This window comes from Schistocerca serialis, chromosome 8, assembly GCF_023864345.2.
Source record: "Schistocerca serialis cubense isolate TAMUIC-IGC-003099 chromosome 8, iqSchSeri2.2, whole genome shotgun sequence".
In the NCBI taxonomy this organism is placed as follows: Eukaryota; Metazoa; Arthropoda; class Insecta; order Orthoptera; family Acrididae; genus Schistocerca; species Schistocerca serialis.
The window spans coordinates 480,829,821-480,850,963 of record NC_064645.1 but is presented as its reverse complement, the minus strand read 5'-3'; the positions used below and the strand labels follow the sequence as shown (position 1 = coordinate 480,850,963).

Sequence of the window (21,143 nt, the reverse complement as noted above, 5' to 3'; positions counted from 1 at the left end):
CATTATCTTTTATTTTCACTCATTGTGAGCAAGCTGCAATTCATCACACCAAATACTTACATCACTAAAGTCATTCAAATTTCTGGCTGATATCACAAACTCCACATGGACAATCACTTGAATGAGGGAGTGATGATCTCGGTGTTTCAGTGTTCAGCCCGTGACACGACACCCCCCCCCCCCCCTCCCCCCTCTTCCCCATTCACCCACCTCCCTTGCTCCTCCCTTCTGTCAATCTCAACCTTCGCAGGTGCTGCGTTGTGTTCCTGCAAACATTCAGCTATATGCACAGCTAGAAAATGTTATATATTGTATAGCATACAGATGGTTCAGCAGAAATCACAGCCTAAGCTGAAGACATTTGCACTACTGGCACAAATTAAGTGAAGCATGTCAGTTTATGCTTAGGAATTTCCCTAAGAGGTTATATTGTGTGAACATTACATGAGAATGGGTCTGTTAGTATTGTAGACTTATCACAGGCAGACAAACTTTCCCATGAGTCGAACATGTGATCATTACCAATAGATAGTGTATAGTGACTGTCACTCACTCTCTCTCTCTCTCTCTCTCTCTCTCTCTCTCTCTCTCTCTCGCTCGCTCGCTCTATTGTTTATGCAGGTATCTACAATTTCATTTTTGCAGTGTTGGACTGGAGTCGACTCAAAACAATTACTGCTCATAGTGTCTTTTGTGAAACACCCCTTCTCAGTGGAAAACATCGGTTTATTTCTATTCGATTCAGTAGTCCCAGATTAGTCTTGTTCTGTATTCATTTTAGTCATATGCAGTGACAGGGACAGTAAAAATGGAAGAATAAACAGTAATCTAGCAGTGACTGAGTGGTGCTGTTGATAACAGCAGACGGTGCTGGGAAGGGTGGTACTTGAGTGAGATGGGACAGGTTCTTCATGTTTCACTGTCTCTGTTGATAAGTTTCACTAAAACGAATATCACAGTAGACCAATTTGGGACATCCTACCTCTTTAAAAATAATTTTGTTTCTAATGAGAAACAATCTGATGCTCTACATCATCACTGGTTGTATGAGCTGACTCCAACTACATATCCAAAAAACAAAATTGGAAATATCTGCCGGAACACTAGAGAAAATTCTCCTGAGACACCTGGTATGTAATCTTATTTAATTGGATAGATAAAAAATCTACTCACCAAGCAGCGGCAGAACACATACATAAGACTGTTGTAATTGGCAAGCTTACGGAGCCAGTGGCTCTTTATTCAGACAGAAGGGTTGAAGGGGAAGGAAGAAGGGTAAAGGAAAAGGACTGGAGAGTTCTAAGAAAAGGGGTAGATTTCGGGGAAGTCACCCAGAACTATGGATCAGGGGAGACCTACCGTACGGAATGAGAAGGAAAGACGAATGAGATGATTACCCTGACGGCAACCTACTAGAACCCCAAGTATAGTCTCAGGTCCTGTTCCCACATTGCCTTCTACCACAAGGATTTGACTGTTTGGAGCAACCTTCCAGTTGATTACTTTCCAATCCTCTTTCAAGACTTTCAGGTTTTGAGAAGTATTTCTGTTTTCTTTCATGTTCATTTTGGTCCCACGAGAGTTGTGTATCTAATCGGTCCACACCACGGAAACCTCATGCTGTGCAAGGCTACTTACTCAGGAAGGTCGCCTGGTATCCCTGAGGCTCCATTCACAACACATCTTCCCATGTGCCATGCACCTCTCAGCATGGATCACAACACACTTTGGGTTGGGTATTAAGGAGTTGGGAAAGGACAAGGAATGGATGTGGGGTGACAGGTCGTTGTGGGACACACTTAGTCTGGCCCATGGGCCAAGACCTTACCGACCATGGGTTCCTACAGCCGGCAAGCCCTCAGCTTCACGCGAACACACAAGCCTCTCCACCCGCACGGACTGTGCTACTTTGAGGTGGTGTCCCCTGGAGAGGATGGAAGTTTCACAATTTTACATAGGACCAGAACTATCTTGAGTTCTCTTTCAGATTTTTTGCTGAGATGTGATGGTGGTAGTTGTATACTTCATGCATAAATCTTGTCACAGATGTTCGAATCTGTATTAACCTTCACTTGCATTCTCTATTGAACTGAGAGTGCAACAGCCTCTGCTTCCTCAGCATCTTCTGAATTTTGTTATTAAACCTTGGTGGATCTTTTCCATCCTTATTCACTGACTAGGTACATAACTCTTCAGACCATGATTTACAGTCTGCTTAAACTTTTCCCATAATTCCTCTGCACCTGTCGTATTGGAACTAAGTGATGTCAGTTCACTGTCTAAGTGAGAGGCTGACAACTGCTCGCGTGCTGTATCTAGCAGAAACACTCTCCTAGTCTTCTTGACTCATTCATTAACTTTAGTAATCATAGTTGCTATGATGACATCATGATCACTAATCCCTGATTCTATATTGGAATTGTCAATAAGGTCTGTCCTATTTGTAGCTACAAGGTCTAAAATATTTCCATTGCTTATAGGCTGCCAATCTAGCTGCTGAAGACAGTTTTCAGAAAACACGTTCAAAAGTATTTTGCATGACTTTGTCTGTATCTCCTGCAATGAATCCATAGACATCCCAGTCTGTACTTGGGAGGTTAAAGTTGTCTCCAACTAGTATTGCATGATGTGGGTATTTATGCACAACTGACCATAGACTTTCTGTGAATGACTCTAGAACTGTCACAGTGGCATCAAGTGGCTGGTAAAAACATCCAGCAATTAACGTGGTTTCACCTACACACATCGTATGCAAGCAGATAACTTCAATGTCACACTCAACTTTTACCTCAGTGGAGACAATAATTTTGTCAACTGCAGTGAACACTCCCCCTCTGATTCAGTATGAATAAAACTGGTGAAATTTCTGACAAGCGAAGGACATTTTCCATTTTATGAAGTGCGCTCTACAGCATACTTTGAGCGGAGTAAGTTTTTTCGAGGTTAAGTTTTACCCAGTTTTTTGGCTAAATTCCAGAATTTGTGTTGCACAGAAGGCAAACAAAGATATGTGTAATATGAAGAAATATTGAAGAGAGAAACTGTATAATTTATACAGGTTAAAAAAAACCTTTTTTTTCCAGTGAACTTCTGTCCTGAATAACTCGAAAGAAGTGGGCAGTGACCTGTCAAATCAAGGAGGGAAAATGAAGCATTTTTTATGCTATTTAGCAGACCCCGGTTTTGGTGTAGGGAAAGGCTTAGGTATACGCTAGACAACTGTGTCACTGAAATTTTCAGATGTTCTTCATCTTGTTTTCTCACAGCGTAAACCTTACATTCTGTTATGTTAGAAATAAATAGGCAGATCTGAAAAATTAATAACTGGTTTATTACAAATTGAGTGAGTCTCATAATGAAACCACACAGGTGATGGTTTAAGTACTTGTCACGGGCCATTATGCATCATATCTCATCAGACAGTTGAATGTACCAATATTATGAAAAGGATAATTGATACTCACCATATAGCGGAGGTGCTGAGTCGCAGATAGGCACAACAAAATGACTGTCGGAAAGTGAGCGTTTGGCCAGCAAGTCTTAGTTTCAGTTTCGCGCGTGTGCGCACTTTCTGTGTGTGTGTGTGTGTGTGTGTGTGTGTGTGTGTGTGTGTGTGTTTTGTCTATTTTTGAAGAAGGCCTTGTTGGCCAAAAGCTCACTTTCAACAGTCTTTTTTTGTTGTGGCTTCCGCGACTCAGCGTCTCCACTATATGGAGAGTAGCGATTATCCTTTTCATAATATTATTACAAAAGTATTTCATGTTAGAAAACTCTTAACAGAGCTCAGTTTCAGAGTAGATAAAAATGTGATGTATTCCTAAGATTTTGTTTGCAAAAAATTTCCCACAAGTTGAAAATTTGATAACATCTTCATAAAATGCGAACTGTTTGTATTCATCTGAATAATTTGTTGCCGCACATAAACTTAAAATTGAAACATTGTGCGACTCTTCCAGAACACATTTATGCCAGTTCCATATTTGTACAACAAATAGTTTCCCTCTTTGAGTGAGGTGAATGAAATGTAAGATTAAGTGTGTGTTCTGTGCTGGATGCGGCAGACGACACACACTGAGACACTTCTCAAGATGGAGGGGAGGTAGTGAGAAAGAACTCCCTCATCATGGAATATGCTTCAAATATTTTATTCATAAAAAATTTAGAACTTACTCAGAGAATGTTCTTTTAGTCTGAGAATCTTCTCCGAAGAATGTTTTCTTTTTATTCATACAACTCATTGAGTGCTATTTTCATAGGTCTGAACCTGTCTCTTAGTTTTGTTGATATATCTTTGTTTTTTAAATTCTGATTTTCTTCTTTTTTTTGTAAAGGATTTTATGGTAAGGGATATATGTATTGTCCACATATTCTTCACTTTCTTTTCAGGCTGCTTGTATTAATTGTGCTATGTCAGATGGCCACCTGTTATGACTTCTGCAGTACTTGTTATGACCGTTTCGTACTTGTTACGACTTCTGCAGTACTTGTTAGCAGCAGACACAGTGGCTGTGCCAAAGACTGAGACAGCGTGGAGTTTTACAGTTATTTATTGAGCTTTCTTTACAATTTCTACCTCGTCGTCGCTGCCCAGCCCTGCAGATCCTTCCGCCTGGGTGCTGCTGTGTAGATTCTCTGACAATACATGCAACGCACGCCACCAGTGCTCTGCTGAAGTCAGGATGCCCTGTGGTTGAGATGAACTCGTCACCGCTCGGCAGCCCAGTATGGCACCCCCACGGAGCCGTGTCGCCGTGGGGTCAGCTGCCGCCGCCTGCTGCACCGGCAGCTGGGAAGCTATCAGTCGCGATGTCCACGAGCTCCTGTCATGGACGGGCCACGCGCTATGGGGACGGGTTGCCGTAGAGTCCGGGCGTCAGTCCCCGGCGGCGCCTGTGCCCAAGACCGCGCTGCGGCCGGTCCTGCTGGAAGTTCTCACTGTAGTCAGTCAGCCATGGTGCCGACCGGACTCGGGCCGACCCCCAGAGCCGAAGTAGACATCTGGCGCCGAACAGATGCCTCCTGCGAGCTGGAACAGACTTCCGGAATCGTCACCTACAAAGATTGAACATTCGGACACGGACCACGTCCGTCCTCAGATCCGAATTGCTTCCTGATGGCTTCTGTCCATTGCTGCCTGCGCTCCACTATTTATATCTGGCAGGAGGACGTGTTTTACCCTCGGTGGCAGCTTCTTGTTATTACTCCCACAGTATATTGCAGTGTAACTTAGTGTGCTGGCCTCACTTCCCTTACTCAGCACTCTCCAGGCTTCGCTCAGCACTCAGTCTGCGTGCATCCTTGTGTCAACCAGATGGTAGACTGCAACTGTCAGCAAGACTATCTGTGCCGTGCCTACTTCGCAATGCCACGATCGCCGGCTGCCTCTGTTTTGCCATTCTCCACTGCGTGAAGCAATGCTTACTACATGGGGCCGCAACACTGCCTCCTCCTAAAAATTAAATTCGTCCTGGAATTTACCCTATACGTTAACTCTAGTTCTATCCTATATTCTACTTCTTCCCTATATACCTATATTCTAATTCTTCCCTATATACATCCATGTTGACCTGACTTATGCCCTAGTGGTAATCCATTCTACAAGAATCTCATTGAGCGGTCTTGCATTAACATGGTGAATCCTCCATTTTAATAAGACACATATCACACCAATAAATACAATCAACACGATAATAGTACTGGTTGAAATACCAATGGTCACTGTGCTATGTTTCCGACTGGTATCGTACTCCTCCACAAGCCTTAATAATTTCTGCATTGAAATTTGACCTTTCTCCGAATCTACTAGTTTATCTATTGTTTGCAATAGTGTAGCATCCAAGGTGTTGTTAATATACGCCAAATTTTCTCCTGGAGCGTTGCTGAATGACGCATCTGGCCAGTACAACGTTAGATGAGTATCTGTAACCTTGGTGACTCCCGTGGCTGTCGGTGGTAAGCTGAAACGATCCCCTACTATTTCACAATTTGTTCCGTTGATTAGCAAACCACTGTCCCGTAATTTCATCTCCGTGGTTGCTGTCCAATTCCCATTGTCATAACACTTGGCTGATATCCTCTCTGTAGCGAATACAGAATACAACCAATGCCTCCCAACTTGCTGAAAATGTGGTGTAGGCTTCACTATTATTCTTTGACACTCCGAAGCTTCTGCTTCTGCCCTAAATAACTGGATCTCACATGACCCCTTGCCCGTGAAAACAATCCGTGATGGACAAATGGAAACTGACTCCGTTAGACATCTACTCAACTCTAAACTCGACATAGTAGCACGAGTATCTCACTCCTTAGAAATTAATAAAACCTCTTGTGTCCTGAACTGTACGTCCTTCCCCATGCGCTCCCATCTGACCGGATAAGGATGCACTGTGTAACAGTGATACTTCCTCCCCACACTAGTTACTGGAAATCTAATCTCTATATACATCTTAACTAGATTCGTTGTTACCTTAATCTTGTTGTTGTTGTGGTCTTCAGTCCTGAGACTGGTTTGATGCAGCTCTCCATGCTACTCTATCCTGTGCAAGCTTCTTCATCTCCCAGTACCTACTGCAACCTACATCCTTCTGAATCTGCTTAGTGTATTCATCTCTTGGTCTCCCTCTACGATTTTTACCCTCCACGCTGCCCTCCAATACTAAATTGGTGATCCCTTGATGCCTCAGAACATGTCCTACCAACCGATCCCTTCTTCTGGTCAAGTTGTGCCACAAACTTCTCTTCTCCCCAATCCTATTCAATACTTCCTCATTAGTTATGTGATCTACCCATCTAATCTTCAGCATTCTTCTGTAGCACCACATTTCGAAAGCTTCTATTCTCTTCTTGTCCAAACTATTTATCGTCCATGTTTCACTTCCATACATGGCTACACTCCATACGAATACTTTCAGAAATGACTTCCTGACACTTAAATCTATACTGGATGTTAACAAATTTCTCTTCTTCAGAAACGTTTTCCTTGCCATTGCCAGCCTACATTTTATATCCTCTCTACTTCGACCATCATCAGTTATTTTGCTCCCCAAATAGCAAAACTCCTTTACTACTTTAAGTGCCTCATTTCCTAATCTAATTCCCTCAGCATCACCCGACTTAATTCGACTACATTCCATTATCCTTGTTTTGCTTTTGTTGATGTTCATCTTATATCCTCCTTTCAAGACACTGTCCATTCCATTCAACTGCTCTTCCAAGTCCTTTGCTGTCTCTGACAGAATTACAATGTCATCGGCGAACCTCAAAGTTTTTATTTCTTCTCCATGAATTTTAATACCTACTCCAAATTTTTCTTTTGTTTCCTTTACTGCTTGCTCAATATACAGATTGAACAACATCGGGGAGAGGCTACAACCCTGTCTTACTCCCTTCCCAACCACTGCTTCCCTTTCATGTCCCTCGATTCTTATAACTGCCATCTGGTTTCTGTACAAATTGTAAATAGCCTTTCGCTCCCTGTATTTTACCCCTGCCACCTTTAGAATTTGAAAGAGAGTATTCCAGTCAACATTGTCAAAAGCTTTCTCTAAGTCTACAAATGCTAGAAACGTAGGTTTGCCTTTCCTTAATCTTTCTTCTAAGATAAGTCGTAAGGTCAGTATTGCCTCACGTGTTCCAGTGTTTCTACGGAATCCAAACTGATCTTCCCCGAGGTTGGCTTCTACTAGTTTTTCCATTCGTCCGTAAAGAATTCGTGTTAGTATTTTGCAGCTGTGACTTATTAAGCTGATAGTTCTGTAATTTTCACATCTGTCAACACCTGCTTTCTTTGGGATTGGAATTATTATATTCTTCTTGAAGTCTGAGGGTATTTCGCCTGTTTCATACATCTTGCTCACCAGATGGTAGAGTTTTGTCAGGACTGGCTCTCCCACGGCCGTCAGTAGTTCCAATGGAATATTGTCTACTCCGGGGGCCTTGTTTCGACTCAGGTCTTTCAGTGCTCTGTCAAACTCTTCACGCAGTATCATATCTCCCATTTCATCTTCATCTACATCCTCTTCCATTTCCATAATATTGTCCTCAAGTACATCGCCCTTGTATAGACCCTCTATATACTCCTTCCACCTTTCTGCTTTCCCTTCTTTGCTTAGAACTGGGTTTCCATCTGAGCTCTTGATATTCATACAAGTCGTTCTCTTATCTCCAAAGGTCTCTTTAATTTTCCTGTAGGCGGTATCTATCTTACCCCTAGTGAGATAGGCCTCTACATCCTTACATTTGTCCTCTAGCCATCCCTGCTTAGCCATTTTGCACGTCCTGTCGATCTCATTTTTGAGACGTTTGTATTCCTTTTTGCCTGTTTCACTTACTGCATTTTTATATTTTCTCCTTTCATCAATTAAATTCAATATTTCTTCTGTTACCCAAGGATTTCTACTAGCCCTCGTCTTTTTACCTACTTGATCCTCTGCTGCCTTCACTACTTCATCCCTCAAAGCTACCCATTCTTCTTCTACTGTATTTATTTCCCCCATTCCTGTCAATTGCTCCCTTATGCTCTCCCTGAATCTCTGTACAACCTCTGGTTCTTTTAGTTTATCCAGGTCCCATCTCCTTAAATTCCCACCTTTTTGCAGTTTCTTCAGTTTTAATCTACAGGTCATAACCAATAGATTGTGGTCAGAGTCCACATCTGCCCCTGGAAATGTCTTACAATTTTAAACCTGGTTCCTAAATCTCTGTCTTACCATTATATAATCTATCTGATACCTTTTAGTATCTCCAGGAGTGACATACTCACTTCAATTATCGGCACTACGTGCTCTATCCCCCTCTGGAATCTCTCCCTCAGCCTGCTTCAGACTCCGTCTGAATTTTTTTGGTGACATCAACGTCACACTCACCTGCCTGTGCAATGCGTGATGTACTGCCTCTTGCAATTCATCCATCCTCACTCGTGCATCACCAATGCTGTTAACCAGTTCCCGCAGCAATGTAGCCATTTCCAGCTTCCTTTCCACTATATCCAATTGCATTCGTACCTGTTCCAGACCCGTTTCAATAATTTCTGTGTTTGTTCTATATATGCTCGTAATCCCGTAGCCATCCCACGCACCACGCATGTCCCATTCAACAACTCTGTACCTAATCCCCGTACCTCTGTTGTGTGTATATCCACTAACTTCCCTATGCTTTCCTACCTGTCGCGAATAACTGTTAAAGAATTGTTCAAACTCTCGATATCATCTCTTATCTGCTGTTCCAAAAATTGTTTTCTGCAACTTCCCACCTGCATTCAACCAACCTCTCTTTAGTCTCTTTCTCCTCCCTGGAATCATGCTCACGACTTGGCGCAGTTGTTCCCTTATTTCCTTACATGACCTATCCAAAGCCTTGTACTCTTCTTGCACGTCTCGTAATATTCCGTTCTTAGATGCAACCGTTTCCACACTCGATACCACCTCCTGTAGCTGCCGCATCTCATTCCTTACCTGCAGGATGTTGAGTACCAGCCGAAGCGTTCACTCGTGACTTGTGAGGACCACATCCAGTTGTTTCTCGAACAACATTCCACTTCGCAACGGCATATCCTGTACCTGGCCAGCTTGTGTCAACTGCCAGAGGACTACGCCCCATACTGTCCACTTGCACCCCATCCTGCTTCACCTACAGAATGGAGAGAGAAGGAAAAAACTCCCATCACTACCCCTTAATACCAATAAAGTAACCCTAGTCCATACACAAAAATAATACACACATGATAATTACTGCTAACTACACATGCCTCGAACGCAACTTATACTTAATACCCAGTTTACTGTCTGCTTCTGGCACTTCTTTTCGCTTTCTGCCAGAAGGAGAAGTACATATACAAGGATCTGCTACCCCCTGGAACGGGTTAACTCTACTAACGTGAACCACCGTTGTCTTGGTAGGCAATTGTAATTTTACATTGACAGGTGATGTCATTTCCACTGCCTGGTATGGTCCCTGGAACTTGTTTGTGAACTTCTTGGTTCTCCCTTTTGGAACATACGGATTAGCTAGTAGCACCCATTGGCCTACTCTGTACTGTGGCAACTTCCTCGTTGTACCTCCCATCTGTTCTTGTCGTTCCAACACTTTCGTGTTAGCTCGTCAAACTCTCTGCCATGCTTCCTTAATAGTTTTCGCAAATTGCCTTACCTGCTCGCCCTTCACTCCCAGCCTTGGACGAAGCATGTCAAAAGGTGATGGCATCTTCCGCCCATGCACCACTTCGTATGGTGACAATCCTGTCGATGTATGTACCTTACTGTTATATGCACTGGTTACGAATTGCAAGTACACATCCCAGTCGGTGTGTTGACTATTTACATAGTGACTCAACATCTTAGCGATCGTACGATGCACTCTCTCCGTTCGTCCGTTTGCTTGCGGATGGAATGGACTAGTCCGTAATTTCTTTACCTTCAGTAATTTACACAGTTGCTTCATCAGATCAGACGTGAAATTAGTACCTTGATCCGAGATTAAGGACTGTGGTATCCCATACCTGAGTAACCGATTATTAACTAAAGCTTGTGCCACCGTACTTGCCTTCTGATCTGGTAACGTGACCATGACTAAATACCTAGAAAAGTGGTCAATCACTGTTAACACATACTTATTCCCTGCTGTACTCCTATTTAATGGACCTAATACATCAATTACGATTTGTTGGAAAGGTCTGTCTGCCTCTGGTAATCTTTGAAGCTGAATCTTTTGATGGCTCAAGTCCGCACGCTGGCGCGTGGCACACAATTCCTGACGTACTCGTCCACGTCTTGACGTCGTGTCTTGCACCAAAACTTCTCCGCGATCCACCTATCCGCCTTGTCGTGAAAGAAAATGGTCATGCGCCTGTTGTAAAACTTCAGATCTTAACGCTGCTGGTACGACGACGCTCGGGCCGCATTTCGTCGACCTGCAAAGTAACCCATCCCGTAATAGGAACTGTGGTTGCTTTCTGAACATTGGCAATCACTATCCATGGCTTGTGCCCTTTTCCACTCATCTTCAGTCACCCCTGTTACTTGTAATACTGCCACTTTCCTGCTCAATGCGTCAGCATTGGCAGGTTTCACACCTGGCTTGTGTATTACTTCATAATCGAACTCACTGAGTTTCAGCACCCATCTCACTAACCCACTTGCTGGGTCTTTCAGACCTAATAACCATTTCACAGCTGAATGATCTGTCACAACCTTAAACCTTCTACCGTACAGATAACATCGAAAGTACGAAATTCTGTATATCGCCGCTAACAATTCCTTCTCCATCGTGGAGTAATTTTGTTCCGCCTTGTTAAGTTGACGAGACGTAAATGCAATCGGATGTTCTTTGCCATCAATTTCTTGCCCAAGTACAATCCCAAGAGTGTGACTATGCGCGTCACATTGTAGTATAAACTCCTTCGAAAAGTCTGGAAACTACAAAACTGGATCTGATGTCAGTATCCGTTTCAATTCTTGAAATGCTTTCTCGCACTCTGACGTCCACTGGAAGGTAACACCTTTTCTTAGCAACTTAGTAAGTGGCCTCGCTATTTCTGCCAACCCCTGTACGAATTTTCGATAATAGCTCGCATGACCAGTATATGATTGCAGTTGTTTAACCGTTTGCGGAACCGGAAAATCTCGTACTGCAGAAGTGAGACGAGGGTCTGTCCGTACCCCGTCCTGACTGATAACATGCCCAAGATAATTTACTTGTGCTTGCGCAAAATGGCATTTGTCCAAACTTAATGTTAGCCGTGCTGCCTCTAATCTTTTAAACACCTCCTCTAACCGTTCCACATGCTGCTCTATATCTCTTGAAAAAACTATAATGTCATCCAGATACACCATGCATTTTTTTGGTTTCAACCCGCGAAGGACTCCGTCCAATAACCTCTGAAATGTTGCTGGAGCATTTTTTAGTCCAAACGGCATTATTTTCCACTCGAAGTGACCACAATGCGTCGTAAATGCTGTTTTTGGCCTGTCCTCTGGACATACTTCAATCTGGTGATAACCGCTTCGCAAATCCATAGTGGATAAAAATTTACACTGCCCTAGGTTGTCTAATGTTTCTGTGATATTCGGAATCGGATATACGTCCGCCACTGCCCGTTCATTCAAATGTCTGTAATCGCAACAAAAGCAAAATTTTTTCGACCCATCTGGTGTCTTCTTCGGAACTAGGACCACGCTACTAGACTAAGGACTATTACTGTGCTGGATTATCCCATCTTCCAGTTGTTGCTCTATTAATGCTTTACTGCTGGTTGTAGTTGTTTCGGTAGTCTGTATGGCTTTTGATACATTGGAGCGTGATTCCCTGTCGGCTTACGATGCTGTGTTATCGGTTTAGCAGGTAACATACCCTGTGCTTCAAACAATGCTTTATACTTTAGTAATAATGCTTCTATACCCGAACGATCATTTCCTCTCAAATGATTTACCTTGTCACGAAGTGCAGACGTGCTGATGATTTGCTTTACATCATAGTCTAGCCCCGAACTATCGATGTCCTCTTCATCCATTAACTCTAATGTGGCCATTACTAATCCCTTCGGTAGATCGACATCATCCCGCCCGAAGTTATCTAAACTCACCGGAACCATAAACTGCCTGTTTATGTCCGTTACCCGTGATGCACTCCTACGAATAAAGCAATGCTTTTCGTCTAAAACCTCATTACTCAGTAGTGGCTCTACCAAGAATAACCCCTGCTGTGGCACATCGACATCCACCAGTACCCAGATCAACTTCCCTGTACCTGTTTGTACTTTGTCACACAAAATCACCTTTAATGCACTTGTACGCAGTTTAGTTGGTATCACCTTAGCTGTTGGTGTACCTTGCGACTCTGAAACATTTGCAACGGCTGTACCCATTGAGAACAAGTTCCCATTGAGTTCCAGCGTATGTTGCGAAAGTATCACTGAAAATCCCTGTCCCACAGTTGACAACACCTCCATTTGCTCCTGGAACCACACATTCCCTATCTTAAACTTGAGCTGTGCTGTCCCTAGTGCATCTAATTTTTTATCACCTACTGCGCGCAATCTGCGTCTCGAGCTTCCAATCCTTTCTTGCCCACGAGGTCCACTCTGACAACTGATACATGCGCTCCAGTATCCACTAAAACTCTTCGCCACTTATCTTTTATCCAAACCATCAAAATACGATCCGCCTCTTCGTGCACTCTCTGAGTACCTCTTTTTACTGGGAGTGCCTCCCGATGACAGGAACACTCCCTTCTTTGTTTAACAGTTTTTTACCTGCTGTATCATTAACCCGTTTCTTGGCTTTACACTGCCGTGCCTTATGCCCCATTTTTTGACAATTGAAACATTGCGGTTCCCGACATTGTCCCTTAAAATGACCTTGCTTCCCACAACGGTAACACTCTTGGGAAGATGAAAAAATTTTCTTGTCATTGCGACTTCTAGTGGAGCTATCCACTTTCTGCAAATGTGTAGCTACGCGCAATGCTGCTGCTAAATCACTTGGATTTTCCATCCGTATTCGGCGTAAAAAATCCGGCGAGACCCCTCGCAAAAATGCGTCTAAAGCTCTATTATCTGCTTCTTTCAATAGAACTTCATTTGCACTTGCATCTTGCGTTAACTCGTACGTGTGCACATTCATTCTCCTAATTGTGTCTGAAAATTCTCCTACCGTTTCACCCGTTTTTTGCGTCATCTTCCCCAATTTTTCTCTAAAAAATCTGGCACTGTTTTGTTTCCTAAACCTTTGCAATAATCCCTCAGCCAACTCTGTGAACGTAGTAGCATCCTTTAACCCTTTGTGGTATGCCACATAAGTCTTTGTGTCACCTACTAACTGTAACCTCGCCATTTACAAAAACATTTCATCCGACCAGCCACACAGTCTAGCCGTACTACGTACGTCACCAATGAAAACATTCCCATCCTCTGATGTTTTACCCGAGAAGGAAGGTATCAAATTAGCCGCTGAACAATCTGCCACACCGGAAAAGACAGTACTCTTGCATTCTACACTATCACTTCCCGAGCCTAATTGAGTATTTTGCAACAATTGTTGCTCCAACTTCTGCATGTGCTGCTTTTGCAACTTATTCTATAATCAGTTTCTTAACTTGCTCTGTCAATGCAACTACGACGTCACTTGTCCCGGTTGCACGTGTGTCTGGCATTTTCCGTGTGGTATACCTCACCTCACAAAAATAAAATTGTATTACCCAGAAGCAAGTTAATTCCTAGCACGTCTAATGGCAAGCCATCCAGACTTACCACATTACCCCGTTACATGACCATAGAAGCCACACACATCACAAGTGCTTGGTATAAATTTATTGCAAGGAGCGACGTGACCTGTTAATCCACACACTACACATTTAGATGGTACTAAGTTAACGTGACTATCATTCCCACGAAACTGCAATAAGTCTACAGGGCTGCTAGGCCTTTCAAATGACACTCTCACATCCCTTAAGGTTACCCTCGACATGTCTAGCTACACAGAAAACATAAAGAGAAGGCAGTTGCTGGACTCACCCCATTCGGTGTTTCTCGGTTGCTCCACACGGTGCTAGTCAAAGTCATGGCGTGGATGCGCCTGACACCACCTGTTATGTCAGATGGCCACCTGCAGTACTTGTTAGGGCCGTTTGCTACTTGTTACGACTTCTGCAGTACTTGTTAGCAGCAGACACAGTGGCTGCGCGAAAGACTGAGATGGTGTGGAGTTTTACAGTTATTTATTGAGCTTTCTTTACAATTTCTCGCTCATCGGCGCTGCCCAGCCCTGCGGATCCTTCCGCCTGGGTGCTGCTGAGTAGATTTTCTGACAATGCGCGCATCGCGCTACCAGTGCTCCGCTGAAGTCAGGATGCCCTGTGGTTGAGATGAACTCGTCACCGCTCGGCAGCCCAGTATGGCACCCCCACGGAGCCGCGCCGCCGTAAGGTCAGCTGCCGCGGCCTGCTGCACCGGCGGCTGGGAAGCCGTCAGTCGCGATGTCCACAAGCTCCCATCATGGACGGACCACGCGCCGTGGGGCCGGGTTGCTGTGGAGTCCGGGCGTCAGTCCCCGGCGGCGCCTGTGCCCAAGACCGCGCTGCGGCCGGTCCTGCTGGAAGTTCTCGCTGTAGTTAGTCAGCCATGGTGCCGACCAGACTCGGGCCGACCCCCAGAGCTGAAGTAGATGTCTGGCGGCGAACAGATGACTCCTGCGGGCTGGAACAGACTTCCGGAATCATCATCTATGAAGATTGAACATCTGGACACGGACCATGTCCGTCCTCAGATCCGAATTGCTTCCTAATGGCTTCTGTCCGTTGCTGCCTGCGCTCCACTATTTATATCCGGCAGGAGGACGTTTTTTACCCTTGGTGGCAGCTTCCTGTTATTACTCCCGCAGTGTATTGCAGCTAACTTAGCGTGCTGGCCTCACTTCCCTTACTCAGCACTCTCCAGGCTTCGCTCGGCACTCAGTCTGCGTGCGTCCTTGCGTCAGCCAGTTGGTAGACTGCAACTGTCAGCAAGACTATCTGCGCCACTCCTACTTCGCAATGCCATGATCGCCGGCTGCCTCTGTTTTGCCATTCTCCACTGTGTGAAGCAACGCTTACTAAGTGTGGCCGCAACAATTGTTTTGGCCAAAACTTATTACTGCAAACCAAGAACAGGAGAGCATCAGAAATACACAAGTGTTGGCCATCAATGTTCTCTCTGTAACACATCTACCTCGAACATTCAGACTAGAAATTTCTGTGTGTAAAATTAAATGTAAAATCATTCCAGTTTACGTTGCTTTCACTATACTGCTCATGTTTGGGCAGTGCAGCTTTCATTTAATCAGTGTGAGAAAAACTAGGAACAGTTATACAGTAACTACACAATACGCTAACCACTAGTTATTCAGATATGTTGACTGTGCAGGTACTTATTGTGGTTAAATCAAACAGTGGAAAATCCAAGGCGGAATGCAAAAGTATGTTGTAAAAGTTAGGAAGGAAATGGCTATTTGTTCTGTGGAATGATGTTGCCAGTCCGTAATTTGGGGTATGACAGAACTGCAAGGTGGTATTTCAGCAGCTAGTTTTAAGCACCTCCTCTATATGGTAAACATTGTGGTTAGGAAGAGACATGAAATTTGGCTTAAATTGCTGTATTGCTATACATTCTTGATACCCGTTTTATTATTGCTAGTGTAGATAGTGAATGTTTTACAAAATGCATTACACTGTGCTGTCTGTGATAATATTTATTCTGCTGTCAGTTTCATTCTTAAATCATCTTCAACAGCAAAAACTTATCACAGATTTCACGTGTCACACATGGTTTGGCATGTGTTAATTCTGAAAATGATAATTGCCAATATAAATGGAAAATCGTAGCATGAATATAATATGAAGGCTCACTCACAAAAGGATAACATGCATAGCATGCAATAAGTTTTCTGCAATTGAAGATGGTTTAAGACTGAAACTGCTAGCAGAATAAATATCATTATCACAGACAGCACAGTGTAATGCATTTTGTAAAATTCTTACATGCTGTTGACCAGCACCTAAACAAGATGTTTAGATCATGAGTAGTTAGGGCAAAAACATTGCTAGAAAATGTGCCATCCTCTTGTTCTCTCACTAGATACTTAAAACTAGCTGTTGAAATACCATACCACCTTGCAGTTCTATCACATCCCAAATCGAGCACTGGAAACATCATTCCATAAAACATATACTCGTTTCATTCCTAACTTTTACATTCAACGTCCTAACATCTACACTCAAGATCTCAATTGCGATAGAATTCTAGTCAACATTTATTTCCTTTGCTTCATTGTGTATAAATTATACCATATCCATGTGCACAAAGTTTCCCTTTATTCTCTTACCTTAACATTGTATTTCTGTGGTCTCCCAGATTGTTCCCTACTCTCCTCGGAGTATGGGACATCATCATCATCATCTGTGGTCTGAAAATGTATCTGTTAATCTTTGTATCTATTCATTAATTACATCAAACAATTGATAAAATTTATCCCTTTTAGTACTTTTTGCCAAATGTTTTGACTTCATTGTACTATTCAGTTGTTATTTTTTTTTCAAATATTTTAATGAAATACGTTGAATTTAACCTGTTCATTGTTTTTCTTGTTCCTAAGCTGCCTGAATATATAATTTATATATGTTTTCATTATTTTCAGAAAATTTGTTAGCAAGGTCATATTTTGATCCCAGGGAGGCGTATCCTGATGGCAGCAGCAAGGAGAAGCGTCGTGCGGCAATAGCACAAGCCCTGTCAGGCGAGGTGTCTGTCGTGCCGTCGTCACGTCTGCTCGCTTTGCTTGGTCAGTCACTGAAATGGCAGCAGCATCAAGGCTTATTGCCACCAGGTGGGTTGAGTGAATTCTATTATATTTCATACAGCTGTGATTACAAATATAAAAAAATGTGCTGTAGTTTTAATTGTTTTGTTCACAAAGATGATGTAAATATGTTGAGTCTTAATTACTGGTGTATTAAAAAATATAAAAGTTTAAAAAAAAAGAAGGGAAAAGAGGAAATGTGTAGTCATGATGTTCATAGTTTGTGGTTTTATTAATTTTAACTGTACATTTCCTATGGGTATGGGAGATGGTGAGCTCACACTTGAGGCCATCTGGTTTGTTTTTAATTTTAGTGCAATTTCTTTAGTCAGGAATGCTCATTTTCAGATAATGATTCATGATTTTTCAATCCTTTCTGGTTTCTACATCCAAGCTGCAGCTTATGCATAATTACTGAGTTGTGAAAAGATTAATTATGCGTATGTGTGTAACGTTGGAGGGAGAGATGATGGGTGGCAGGTAATTGGGTGTGACAGAAATTATACATATTGTCAAGTAAGTCCATACTTTCACATTTTGTGCTGAAGTTATTTGAGTGCTGAGGTAGTGAACTATGCTGATGATTCATCACTTATTGTCTGGGGCCATCCAAAGTAGTTAGTATTCCAAAACAACAAAGGTAACTTTGAACTGATCACAGGGTATCTATTCATGAATAAACTTACACTGATTGAGGACAATTTGTGATGAAATTCTTATTAGTTTGTAACCAGTCTCAAGTGGACATAAATATTGAATCACTGTCTACACCTGAAACATCTTATAAATGTAAGTTTTTTGGCGTTTTGTTTGATGAACATCTTAACATGGAAACAGCACATCAGCTACATCTGTAAAAAGATTAGCTGTGATATTTACTTACTAAAACTCTCACTTTAAAATAGTAAGCTCTCTTGCCCTTAAACTAATATTCTGTGTAAACTTCCAGCCTGCTGGAATAACTGCAGGACACAGACTTGTGTTAATAAATACAATGGAAAAATAACCAAATTTGCAAATTTGTCTTTTATTTACTTCAAATGAACAGTTACAGAGAATACAATCTTGACATAGTTCTTATATTTTGGAAAATACCATTTTTTTTTTTTGGCTATCTGGATTATTTGAAAATGGGCCCCAGCCCGAAACTAGTTATCAAGTAAATAAAAGTTAAATTTCCATTGTATTAATATTCTGTCGACTAATCCACTTGCATTTCCAATATGGGATTGAAATTTGGGGTGGGAGCACCCACAGTCTACATGAGTGGGATATTCAGGATTCAGAAGAGACCAGTTAGGAAACTGCTATTATAAACAGACACCAATCCTACAGGGATTACTTCATCAAATATAATTTACTAACTAACTTACTAACTAATTTACTAACTAACTTTTTATTCTTTGTACAACCTCAAGGTAATTCAGTTTGTAAAAGAGAATAATGAAATAAGCATAATGAAAAGTGACATTCACAATTACAATACATGAACTAGAATTATCACAAGATTCCCAGCAATGAAAGAGTTACATATCACATTTTGCTTGCTTCTATAATAGGTTACCAAATAATATAAGCAACTCTGTAGGTGTCTTTTTAAGGGCCAGTTAAAAAAAAATTAATTAAAATGTGTGTATGTTCATTCAGAGATTTCTTAACTTCATTATCCATAGAACTGCTTTACTGTATTGCAGTGTATTTGTTTTAGTAAATGTTTTGTATAATATTTCAGCAATGTAGGGAAAAAAGTAGGTTGCTACATAATGTAAAGATGACATATGGAGTTGCAGAGAGGTGCAATTAAAAGACACTTACACGCAATCTTTTGGCCACTGCCTTTGTCAGAAAAAGAAAGAGAAACACACACACACACACACACACACACACACACACACACACACTTATTTGTTCAATGAAGCATGCCTCACGCACACATGACCGCCATCTCTTTCAGCTCGGACTAGAATGCACCTATCACATGGAATGGAAGCAGAAGTCTTGAGGGGTCGGGGAAGGGAAATTGATAGCCATATACGGGTGGTGGGAGGAAACAAGTGGTGGGAGAGAACAGCACCAATGTCTGGTAGAGCATGCAGGGTGTAGACTGCCAACAATGCAGTGCCAGGAGCTTTTGGGGCAAGGAGATGGGGAGAGGAAGAGGGAGGGGGAATATAGTGAAAAAGGGGAGGAGTGGGGAAGATGGGCAGTTGCATTGGCAGAGGACGGCATGCAAAGAAGGTGGGAGATAAGAATCGGGAGGAGTTAACAGGACAGAGGGGATACAAACTGTTGGGTGGAGGGTTTGGGGACAATATGTAAGTGTAAGATGAGGGTGGAATAATTTTGGGAGTGGGGAATGTGTTGTAAGAATAATTCCCGTCTGCACAGTTCAGAAAAGCTGATGGTGGGAGGGAGGATCCAGATGGCAGGAGTAGTGAAGCAGCCATTGAAATCAAGCATATTATGTTCTGCTTCATGTTGTGCCACATGGTGGCCTATTTTGCTCTTGGCTACAGTTGGATAGTGGCTGTTTATCCTGGTAGATAGCTGGTTGGTAGTTATACCAATATAAAAAGGTGTACAATGGTTGCAGCATCTACATCTACATCCATACTCCGCAAGCCACCTGACGGTGTGTGGCGGAGGGCACTTTGAGTACCTCTATCGGTTCTCCCTTCTATTCCAATCTCATATTGTTTGTGGAAAGAAAGATTGTCGGTATGCCTCTGTGTGGGCTCTAATCTCTCTGATTTTATCCTCATGGTCTCTTCACGAGATATACGTAGGAGGGAGCAATATACTGTTTGGCTCCTCGGTGAAGGTATGTTCTCGAAACTTCACCAAAAGCCCGTACCGAGCTACTGAGCGTCTCTCCTGCAGAGTCTTCCACTGGAGTTTATCTGTCATTTCCGTAACGCTTTCGCGATTACTAAATGATCCTGTAACGAAGCGCGCTGCTCTCCGTTGGATCTTCTCTATTTCTTCTATCTCCCCTATCTGGTACGGATCCCACACTGGTGAGCAATATTCAAGCACTGGGCGAACAAGTGTACTGTAATATACTTCCTTTGTTTTCGGATTGCGTTTCCTTAGGATTCTTCCAATGAATCTCAGTCTGACATCTGCTTTAACGATGATCAACTTTATATGATCATTCCATTTTAAATCTCTCCTATTGCCTACTCCCAGATAATTTATGGAATTAACTGTTTCCAGTTGCTGACCTGCTATATTGTAGCTAAATGATAAAGGATCTTTCTTTCTATGTATTTGCAGCACATTACACTTGTCTACATTGAGACTCAATTGCCATTCCCTGCACCATGTGTCAATTTGTTGCAGATCCTCGTGCATTTCAGTACAATTTTCCATTGTTACAACCTCTTGATATACCACAGCATCATCCGCAAAAAACCTCAGTGAACTTCCGATGTTATTCACAATGTCATTTACGTATATTGTGAATAGCAACGGTCCTACGACACTCCCCTGCGGCACACCTGAAATCACTCTTACTTTGGAAGACTTCTCTCCATTGAGAATGACATGCTGCATTCTGTTATCTAGGAACTCTTCAATCCAATCACACAATTGTTCTGATAGTCCATATGCTCTTACTTTGTTCATTAAAAGACTGTGGGAAACTGTACCGAACGCCTTGCGGAAGTCAAGAAATATGGCATCTACCTGGGAACCCGTGTCTATGGCCCTCTGAGTCTCATGGACGAATAGCGCTAGCTGGGTTTCACACAATCGTCTTTTTCGAAACCCATGCTGATTCCTACAAAGTAGGTTTCTAGTCTCCAGAAAAGTCATTAT

General features: G+C 42.5%; 1 protein-coding gene across 1 annotated transcript in view; it reads left to right on the top strand.

Annotated features, from left to right (window-relative positions):
• LOC126416415 (WD40 repeat-containing protein SMU1) overlaps positions 1-21,143 on the top strand; it is a 104,730-nt gene that overhangs the window by 30,499 nt on the left and 53,088 nt on the right. The window contains exon 5 of the mRNA XM_050084133.1: positions 17,163-17,351. Within this exon, the coding sequence (XP_049940090.1) occupies positions 17,163-17,351 (189 nt within the window). The remainder of the gene's footprint in view (positions 1-17,162; positions 17,352-21,143) is intronic.